At 20.6% G+C, this 12,093-nt stretch overlaps 1 protein-coding gene across 1 annotated transcript in view; it reads right to left on the reverse strand.

The window, feature by feature from the left end:
- Positions 1-2,202: 2,202 nt before the first annotated feature.
- Positions 2,203-12,093, reverse strand: part of LOC129612782 (protein still life, isoforms C/SIF type 2-like) — a 98,906-nt gene continuing 89,015 nt past the window's right edge. Inside the window, exon 3 of the mRNA XM_055526547.1 lies at positions 2,203-2,311. Coding sequence (XP_055382522.1) covers positions 2,288-2,311 — 24 coding nt within the window. The 3' untranslated portion in view covers positions 2,203-2,287. The remainder of the gene's footprint in view (positions 2,312-12,093) is intronic.

Here is a 12,093-nt window from a genome sequence, read left to right on the forward strand (position 1 = left end):
ATGAAAGAGTTAAAAAAAGTTTTGTGTTTGTACTTTTATCAAAAATAATATCCTTTTGTATAATTTTTGTAAAGAGATGCGTTAGCATTTTTCTTCTCTTATTTTTTTTTTTTCGAATTTTTCATGTTTTTTTCTGCTTGTTTTTTTGTGTTGTCTTTATTGAAGTGTTCACCAATTTTTTTCTTTTTTTCACGCAAAATTTCACATTTAGTGTGTATACTTAAGTATATAAAAATTAGGTTAATAACATGTTGTTATTATTACGTAGTATAATAATATTATTATGTATGAAAATATGTATACTATTTAGGACATAATTTTTATCCCAATATAAATTCTTTATATAATATGCAAGATTATGTTAACATTATAATATTATAACTATATCAATAAACTATAATATATATGAATGATGTTAGCTGGAAAAAATATTAGTTATTTTTAAAAATTTTACAACATCATTTGATTTAAAATCACTTTGGATATGATTATATTAGAGCCTAATAATATTGACATTATTACTGAAAAATGATTTAATTTTATATGAGAAAAATTCTTTTGAATTAAATTAATAAGTTTGTTAAGAGAAATTGTTACAATATAATAAATATAAATTATATATTGGAATGAATATTTTAGAAAACTGACTGGGACATAAATTTGCAAATTAAAGAATTTAATTAAGAAATTTTAATCACATTTAAAATAGTTGGCATTTAGTGTAGTTAATTGTCTCTATCTTTGAAATTTTTATAATTATATTGTAGTAAATTAAAAATATTTTTTTAAATAAATTAATTAATTTCTATGAAGGAATATACTTGACAAATTTATTTTAAATAGTATATGATTTCTTGATTAAATGAAATTAAGAAATTAGAACTAAATCTATAATTATATAATTGGAGTATTATCTGATACACTATTTTGGGTATTCTCTGACTAATTAACCATTTTGGGTAAATTAGTTGGAAATAACTCATTTGATTCAAAATATTCCTAATAAATAATTTAATTCTATTAGGTTTTCGTATAAAAGACTTCTATATGAAATTCTATATGAAATTCAGTATGAAATAATATTAAAAATTGGATATGAAAGAAAATGCTTATTCTTATATTAATTTTTTTCCCATTTTCTAGGCGGAATTGAGTAGAGGTAACAATTAACATGAGCAGAGGTATTAAGTAATTACCGGAAAATTGAGAAAATTTCCACATTGAAGAAATTTCTATTATTTTTATTCTCATAGCAAATTAATGACAAAAATAAAAATTCAATTGTTAATATACAAATTTTGTTCTTATTTCACTTTAACGAAGAATTTATTTAAGAGTGACAAAGAAACACAACATGAGAACATCCAGTAATCACAAAGTTTTACTTTAAAATTTAATTTACTCAATACACACAACTCAGCTTCTCTTAATCAATTCAATCTTTATTTGAAGCTCAAATAACCCATTCAGTTGGCAGGATAACTCATTTTATATACATAGCTTCTTAATTTTTGAAAATATGGTCGATTTTTCCAAGAAAAAAAAAAACAAAAATAAATTAAGTTATTTTATAAAAAGTTGAGTAATCATTATTGACTTTTTTTTTTCTTGCTCGTCATTAACCCGTTGTTATCTTGAAAAAAAATTTATTTTTAAAGTTTTTCTTTTTTCTTGGTTTTGTTTTTGTTCTTATTTAGTTGTTGTTTACCTCATTATATCGTTTACATTATATTTTATACAACAAAAGACAGAAAAACAGAAGAAGAGCAAAAGTTTGAAATTAAAACTTTTTTGTTAATGTATTATTTTGGTTTTGTTATTATTTTTTTTGTTTCTTTTTGTTTTCTTTAATCATCCTTGTATAACAGGATTGAATTTATTATCATGAAAATTTTTGTTTCTTTTTTTTTTTTTTGGTTGAAATTAATGTTTTTTTTTCGGACTTTTTTTTTCTTTTCTGCTTACATCTTCAGAAAAAATTCAAAAGAAATAATTTTTTCTCTTAAAAATTTTTTAGTTTTCTCTTATATTATTTCATTATTATGGGGGTGCTATTATAAAATGCTATTATAATTTTAACACTTAAAAAATAACATAAGAAAAAACTAAAATACAAGAAAATGAGAAGATTAAAATTTAGTTTTAATACTCAAATTTCTTAAGAGAAACCGCCACAAAACAAAAACCCACTCACTATTTTAAGAAAAATTAAAAGGGTTTAAAAATATTAAAATTTTTTTTTTTTTAAATAGTTACCTAAGTAATGGAGGATTCATGTTATATAATATTAAATAAATTTTGTTGTACATACCTGAAAATAGAAAATAATGAAATGTACATTAGCATTGTGTTAATAATTTCAAAAATTTAAAATTTTAATTAAATAATTTTATTATATATAAATATAGAATTTTTAAAATTTATAATATAAATTTGATTAGAATGCTTTAATTATTGAGTTTAAAGCTAATAAATACGAGGATAATGGGAAATTTTTTGTATAAAATCTGGAGAAAATGTTTTTATGCTTGCAAGTTGCAACAGAAATTTAATATGTAGAATTAAAATGAAAAAGAGAAGTGAAATACTGCTCGTAGCATAGTGCAATTAGTGTTATGGCAGTTGATACTCTTCGTACATTTTACTCATTTTATACCCGACTCAGTTTATTGCTCTGTTACATTTTACTTCATCGTTTAATTTTCCTTTATTTTATAAATAAACTTGAAGAGAGGGAGAGTGTAGTGTAGTATGACATTGTATAAGTGTAGAGGCATATAGAACTAAGCAAATATGAAACAGTAAAAAATAAAAATAATTTTACATATCTGAATGTTCGTAATACATTCGAACAATGTACTTGTATCAATCACATTTTGTACAGTTCAGAAAAACAAACTTTGCTTGGTGTTATAATGTTTTAAGTTTATTCGATTAATTTGTTTTAATACACAAAACATAAAAATAATAAATCATTTAAAAAAAATTTATGTAAATTTTTATGATATTTTTAAATTTTCTGATTTATAAATTTCGCCTTGAAATAAATCTAAATTATAAACGGTCTTAAATAATAATTTTCAAATTCAATATTTTAGCTCATAAAATAATCCTTAAATGCATGTACATATGCAATAAATCAAAAATTATTTTTTATTTTAAACAATGGTAAAAAAAAAATTATTTATTAAAATTTTTTATTGTTTTTGCCGAATATTTTCAAAAACAAAAGACCACCGAAAATTACAATTACAACAATAGAAAATGTAAAAAAAAATGCTAAAATTATTTTTATATTTTTACAAAATTTATGTGAAAGAAAAAATTTTAGCATGACAGCTTGGGTTAGTTGCTATAGCTATAAAAATCTAGAATTGTTTTAGAATTATTTTCTATTTTTTGTTTTTTTTTTTTCCTCGCTTATGTTAATCTTGATTTACCATTTGAAAAGTTTAAGTAAAAATTAAATGGAATTAGAAATATTTTAGAACTTTCATAATATATACCCATTTTAAAATTTTATATTGTACAATTTTAAGAATGACTTAGTGTTTGCGTTCTAAAAAGTGATCCTATTTAGTAATTATGTAAGAGGAAATTACAGGATAGAACTCAACTAAATTAATTCATTTAAAAATATTTATTAAAATTTATTGAATTCAATAATTTTATAATAAAATTTCTTAGAAAATGGTGCAAGATCCTGTAAACGAAAATATTTTGTTATACTTTATTATTCAAGCTTTAAAAAGGTCATACTACACTTCCTTTCTGAAAAATTACACATTCATTTCTACTGCAAGCAATAGTGAAAATAAAATATTCTAATAATATACTGTCTTGTAAGTAAGTAACAATATTATTATTATGATTAAATTCTTTAAATCAAAATGTTGACTACTAACATTTTCAACAACAAAATCAAGAAAATTCAAACAAATACTCAAAAAATATTAATAAAAACCAATTCTCTCGTTTTAATTTTTAAAATTCGATATTTCTATTTCTCTCACTTTAATATTGAATTAACAAAAACCTTGAAATATATGAAATAAATAATATGTTACGCCTAAATATATGCAATTTTTTGCCGCATTTATTTTTTTTTTTTTTAAAAAAAGGATTATATAATATTTTTTTCCTCTATTTTTTTTTTAATTTTTTATTTTCTTTCCTAATGATTAATTGACTTTTATCCTCTTTCTACTGTATGTGTGTTTGTATTTTGTAAATAGCTAGTGACAAAAAGTATAAAACTATCAAAAAAGAATGTTAAAAAAGAAAGAAAGCAAAACAGAAGAAAAACAAAAATTTTGTTCAACATATTTTAATATTCTCTTTTTTTTTGTATATATAGAGAGAACAGAAGAATGAGTAAAAATTCCCAAAAATAGAATTTCTTTTTGAACATTCAACAAAAATTAAACAGAAAAAAATAAGAAATAAAAATTGTTAAAATAAAAAAAAAAATTCTACAATGAATCCTTTTTTTTTTGCATTTTCTTTCTCTTCATTTTTGGTCAAACGAGAAATGTCGTTAGTTTTTATTGCTACAAAAAAGAAAAGTACAAAAATAACAAAAATATGCAAAAAGAAAAATGAAATAAGAAAGCGACAAGAAATTATTTTATCCCTTAAAATAAAAGTTAAAATTCATAGTTATAAAAATATACATTGTACACATAATATGTTGATATGTGTGTATTTAAATGTCGACACTCATATAATATGTTAAATTTAATAATATTTAATATATTCAAGGATATTATAAGAAAATTCTTTTTACTTATTTTTTTTTTTTTTGTATATTATAATAATGCGGTTAATATTAATCATTTTTTGAGGGCCATATGCATAATACGTACGTGTGTGTATGATAAAAGAAGGCTTAACTTTAATAATATTAAATTAAATTTTTATTTTAGTTATAGCTACATATATATACAAGATGGATTAACATCAATTTTTATTTTTAAATTTATTAAATTGCCTTATAGTTTTGCCTAAGAATATGTGAACAAAATTATATGGAAAAATAAAATTCCTATAGTAGTTGGAAAAATTCAAAGTTTTCACTAAATTTAATAATTTTTTCTTGGCTTCACAGTTGCTTTCACAGTTATTTGATAAAAAACTGCCATTATTTTTTTTGATACAGACCATTTGATTTTAAAATCCAATTAAAGGATATTTCAGAACGCGAGCTCAAGTAGATATTCTTTTCTTTATTATTTTAAATTTTAAAAGGTAAATTGAAATTGTGTATGTTTGTTGAAAATATAAAAGATTACATTGGAAATCATGTGGTCATAATGTAACGTTCTGAACTGCAGTTCGATAGAATATCTATATTAAAATTTATTTTAAACTGATTTCTGCCAGCGGCAAATTCTATTTAGCATCCCTTTAAGAATAAATTTAAGAAATAGATTTTTATAATTTTTCTGAAATTCAACTTTGCAAGATACTATTTTTTTGTATAACAGTTTTTGTATAATATAATAATATTAAATTGTAGAATTATAAATAATTTTAATTCTCATTGATTACTGGCGTAAATATTACGAGAAAAACTAAAGGAAAGAATTTATAATATTAAAATACAAGCAGTGTGCAAAATACATGAACAAACGTCAAAAATTTTTTTTATAAAAAATATTTTGGCCATGTAAGTTTTTATTATTGATATAAAATTCTTTTAAATATTTTAAGAATAATTAATTGGATAATAAAGAGAACACTAAATTTTATTAAATGCGGGAAAATAAAGAACAAAATTTGCTAGTCTTATTAATTCCCTATAGTTTTTGATCTAGTCAAGTAGCATTACAAATATTATTTAAAAAGAAATACACGTCCCATATTCAAACATAATTTAATGTAATTGTATTGACCTCTTGCGCTCTTAAAAATGGTACATTTTTGTATTCAATAACATTGTGCGCTTGCAATGGATGATAATAAATTAGTATAAATTAGGAATTTCAAGGACAAAATAGCAAATAACATCACATATATAGTCGACATTCATGAAAAATCAAAAATATTTTCATCTTAATTCTTTATTTTCTTTACCTATACTAAATAGGAATGAAAAACAAAAATTCTTTTGACATGCCTATCATACTAAACAAAATCTAAAATCTTTCTTTCGTATATCCTTCAAAAATTAAATAAACCAAAAATTTTTAATTTTCGTATTATTTTTTGTCCTGTTTTTAATTTTTTGTTTGTAAATCTGCGATTTATTTCATGTTTGTGTTTTTTTTTTTTAATGAATAATTCATTTTACTAACGCTTTAATGGTATGTCAGTCGTGTCGTCATTTGATTTATTTTTTATTTCTCTCCATTTCTTTTCATTTTTCTTTCTATATAAGATCCTTCTAACAATATCCTTCATATAAGAAGATGGATAAAAAAAAACTCTTTATTTTATTTGTGAACATGAAAAACAACAAAACAAAAAAATAAAGAATTAAAATTGTTTCCATTTTTTTATCATTTTATATATGTGTATGTAAGAGCTACAGATCGTATTTATTATTTTTGACTTTTTATTATTATTTTTGCTATTTTTTTTTTTTATATAATTTTACTGCTTTTAACAAAATATTTTCTTATTTTAATGTTATGTTTTCTTTTAGGTTTAACTTGTCGTTGTCCTGTTTTTCTAATTGTTTGGGCAAAAAGAAATTCTGCAGTACTATAGTAATAATATAGGTTACAATGAATGTGAATAGGATGTTTTGAAATTGAAGTGATTGTGTGTGTGTATAGTAATTGATACAATAAAATTACTGTTAGAAAGTATTCGTGATATGGAAATAGTAATAATGTCACTTGGTCTTGGGAAAAAACATTTTTCTATAGTAAATAAATTAATATTGTTAGAAATTTTTTTTGTATAAATCAGTAATGAATGGCAGCCTTATGAATGTATGTAGATGCATGATCAATACTGAACATTCGAATAACAAATATGAATTTAATTTTAATGAAAATATAGATTATGTGGTAGAATAATATTAATTATAGGGTCAGAGATTGTATCATTAATGAATATATTGTGAGGTAAAGAGTCGAGGAGTATTGAGCCTAGTGGAACGCTTAAGACCTCACCGAATATTTGATTTACTTAATTGGATGATCGTGAAAAGCTTTTTAGTGCTAAATAACAATATTATTAAAGAGCAAGTGTTGTTACTGTTACTGTTTTGAAAATAATTAATTAAAAAAAATTTTATTTATAATTGTTAGATTAGAAATATTTCTTCAAATGAGATTAATCACATCTCTTTTAAGCAAAATGTGTGAAATCAGGTGCATTTTTTAGAATGCAATAAAATAGTTTATGTTAAGAGGAACAATTCCTTATTATGACAGTTCGTTTTGAATGTAATTGAAAAATAATTTTTGAATGTAAATATAAAACTGTTGGTCTAATTAAAAGATATTTTAAAACTTAAAGTTTTAGTTTTTATAGAAATTTATAATTTAATTTTATAATTTAATTTATAATTCAATTTAATAGTAGGTTTAAAATCAGAAAATACCAACGTAATACTAAAATTTAAAACTTTTTGAATTAAATTTTCAATTTCTACCTATATGCAATTCGAAATTATTCTTACAATAACGAGTAATTACTATGATTCGTTACATAATATTTACCTTCTATTTGCATGAATTCTCATTGGATTGCCCACTACTACCCACTCGTTAAGCAATGGAAAATAAGGGTTATTAGTGAAGTAATGAACAATATTATTCTATATAATCAATATTACTACCCATGAATTATCCATTTTACGTAATTACTAACAAATTGATTTAAATCATAATAATACTAATTGCTATTAGTGACTTCGAAAGCAGCAAATACACACATGTCTTTCTAGATTTTAAATTTGATATTCACATACAAGTATGAATCACGTCTATATTCAATTCTATTTATTAATAAATTTTAACATTTACTACAATTTCTAAAAATATTCTATAGTTATTTATAGCTACATGTAAATTAGGATTTAGTTAATTTTAAATATTAGGGTATTGCAATATTATTATTATAATAATAACATAAATTTTGTTTTAAAGAATATTTTCACATTAAACATAAAATATGCTTACATAAATTACTTATATATGACGTATACATAAGAATATTATGTAAATATATGAAATAATATAAAAAATATGTGGTATAATATGAGAGAATTAAAAAAAAAAAATTTTCATATCCTTTAAATTTTTTTTTTCACTTTTGCTAAGTGTGTCCTGTCTTATGTCGTCTGCTGACATGATTCCTTTTCTTTTATTGTTTTCTCTTTGTTTTTTTGTTAACTCTTCTTCAATCTTATTCATATATGTATATACACATATACTATTTACATAATAATATGTGTAAATAATGTGGGTTTTTTGATTGAAAAAAGAAAAAAAAAAGTAGAAGGAAAAATTTTTTTTGCTCGTATATTTTGGTAAAAAAATTTACATGGTAAAAATTAAAATAAATGAATATGGGATATAAAATTTAAATTAAAATATCCTTTTTTTTTAACTTTGTGTTCTCCCCTCAATCCCTCCAATGATAGTCTTCTTTAAGTTTTTGATTTTGATTTGGTTTCTGTTTTTCTTTCTTCTATAAATACGAAAACGGATTATAAATGTGTTTTTTTTAGTTTGTTTTTCTTTTTCTGCTCCTTTTCTTTTGTTTTTTATTTTTTGTATGTAAAACATGGTGTTCAAAATGTTATATTGAATTTATGTTACTTGTGTGCTTTGGCTGATATTTCACATTCTATACTAGCTGTATTCGAAAATGAAATTATAAAAAGAAAAAAACAGATGTAAAAAGTGATTTTTAGTAAATAATTTATTTGCGTGTAAAAGAATCCTTTTTCAAATAACAGAAAAAAAAAATTGAAAAAATTGCAAAAATTAAAATGAATTTTTTTATTTTAATTTTATAATTTTTTTTTGTTGATTTCTTTAAAAATATTGAAAAAACAAAAAATATCCTGAATATTTTGATTCCAGGATTGTAATCTGATGATACACACAGTGTTATTGAATTTTATTAAAAATTTACAATAATATTAAATATTATTGGTCTATTGATTTCAGGAATAATTATTATTAAAAGTGTTGTTAATTTTTTACTCGATTTATATTATTTATAATTCAGTGAAAATTAAGAAATAAGCTGGAATATTCAAAAAACTATTTGTGTGAAAATACAAGTTAATATCCGAATCGAAAATGAGAGTAGCTCTAATACTGAAGTATCACATTATATTTTCAATTGAATGCTAAGGTCAAACCCTAATTCATATTCAGAATCATATGGCACAACCTTAATAGTAAATATTAGTAGTTTAAAGAGTATACTACAATAATAAAACTAAAATAATTTTATCAATATCCTCTGAATTAAAATTTATTTTAAAAATTATTTTTGCAATATTTTCCTCCCCTATCTAATTAATGTTGAATTCAATATTTTAACAAAAAACACAATTAACTAACACAAAATTTAAATGTAGAAATGCAGAAAGTCCTGAAATTCATCTATATTTGTAAAAAAAATATATATAAAAATTTTATTCATTTATGGCAATCATAATAATTATGATCAATATTGTGTTGCAATTTATACAACTTTTAAACTTAACAATGTTGCATATTTCTACAATATTATTTTATTTTCCAAGAATTTACAATTAAAATCATCATAATAATGATGAACAATGTATTATATTGTAAAAATTTTTTTTTTATAATTTAATTATGTATTCGACTATGTATTGGATTGATTTTGTAATTCAGAATTCTGATTTACGTGAATTTTTGAAAATTTACATTGAAAAATATTATTTTAAAAATTATGAAAATAAGAAAAGCAAAAAATGCTTGATAATTATACTGCTTTTAATTGAAGATAATGTATTAATTAAAAAAAAAATAACTTACAGTAGCTACATAACAATATTATATAACATTAATTAAAATATATGTAGTACTCGTATATGTGAATGATCATATGTGGTAAATTGTAATTAAATTATAATTCTGTTATATTGGTTATCATAATTATTTAAAAAAAAAATATATCAAGGATATTAATTAAACAAAAATTTAAACTCCAATCATTTTAATATTTAAATTATTATTAATTCAATAAAATGTCAACAATTTTGTTATGTATTTCATTTCTTATGTCCAATTATCATAAAAAGATAAATTCAGATTTGTAAAGTAAATTAAATTTTTTCATAATTTCATTCCATTCTTTTGTAGTTCGTTTCAAAGCAAAATTTTCCCATTAACCACAATTTTGCTTTTAAATCAAATTTCAAAAATTTAATTTTTCTGTCAAAGAAATTCAACAATTCGGTAAACATAAAAATAATAGAATTAATATTTTTGGAATAACAAAAATATTAAAATTAAAACTTTTTTAATTTATTTTATTTGAATTGAAGAGAAAAACACAAAAATAAAAATTAAGGGAAAAGAGAAATTAGATTGAATTCATTTTGACTCTTTTATTTTAAAAATCCAAAACAAAACTCTTTAATAATATTTTTGAAACTATTCAATATTTTTTTTTTCTGAAAGAGACAAAAAACCAAATTTAAAAATAAAATTATTTCTTCTTGTTAATTTGTTTTTTTTTTTTATTAAATTTTGTCACCATTAAAAATAGTATTAAAATATTTCCATAAAATTAAATTAAAGAAGTTTTAAATTATAAGGAAATTAATAATAACAATGAAAAGAAAAAAAAAATGGTTTTCATTTCTTAAAATAAAAGAACTGAAATAATGTAAAATCTGATCATACTAAATCAGAGTTAAGCAATTTTCGCTTTACAAAATAATTCTCTTCTTCTAATTGAATAAGAGAAAAACTTTTTAATTATACATAAATTAAGGATATTGTGTTACTGTCATTTTCATATTTTCATTTTTATTCTAAACATTTTTATAAATTAAATGGAATTTACATTTTGGGTACATTTAATTTTACTTCTTGTACAATTCATTTATTTACTATTGTAATTAACATAATATTGTTTATAATAAATTTAATATAAAGCCTTTGTCTCATATAATTGTCATTCGCGAGAAATAATAATTTTATATTGGATTACAAATTATTTTAAATTTATTTCTTAACACAATATAAGTAAACTATACACAAACACAGCTAATAATGCATTAGATATTTTTATTTTTAATCTCTCTCTCTCTAATAATTGACTTCAAGAATTTAACTCTTTATAATAAATTAAATTGCAATAATAGTAAAATAAATTGTGTCCAAGAATATAAAAATTTACTCTCAAAGAGTACCAATGTAAATAATAATGATATGCTGTCTACTGAGTATAAAATAAATATTAATAATGAAAGTGAAAAACTTGCATAATAATATTATTGTATTGTTAATAACACTATTGTCGCGTTGGTAATATTATATGCTCTCATAAGAGAATAACAAAATAAATCAAGAAAGAGTTATAAAAACAATAATAACTAAGCGAGTTTTAAAACAACTAAAAGAGATTGAGAGATTTTAATGAGAATTTTGTAATTTCATTATAAAAGTAAATTAATTCTCTGTAACTAATAATGTTAAATTTTATTTTCTAAGTGTTAAAAATAAAAATAAAAATCTATTATAAAATTCAATTTTATTTTATTTAAAAAAAAAAGAATCACTTTCTTCTAATGATCTTTTAATTAAAATCAAATAAATTTTATAATAATAATAATAATTAAGAAAATTTTTATTTTCCATATTCCAAGGAATACATAAAATTAAATTTCTTTCTTATCATAAAAATTCATTTAACCAAAGACATTTCAATTTGAATTTCACAATGATTTAAGGATAATGTATGTATATCATTACAAATATAATGTAAATACATAAGTATACATACATATACTAATTAAATATAAAAAAAGAGTAAGTATATTTTAATAACAGTAAAAAAATATCACAAATTAAAATATCCTTGAAGCAATGACAACAAAATTTCTTTAGAATTAAATAAAAAAAAACAAAAAAAAAATATTAT

The sequence above is a fragment of the Condylostylus longicornis genome, unplaced genomic scaffold (genome assembly GCF_029603195.1).
Source record: "Condylostylus longicornis isolate FDR11 unplaced genomic scaffold, ASM2960319v2 ptg000077l, whole genome shotgun sequence".
Taxonomy (NCBI): domain Eukaryota; kingdom Metazoa; phylum Arthropoda; class Insecta; order Diptera; family Dolichopodidae; genus Condylostylus; species Condylostylus longicornis.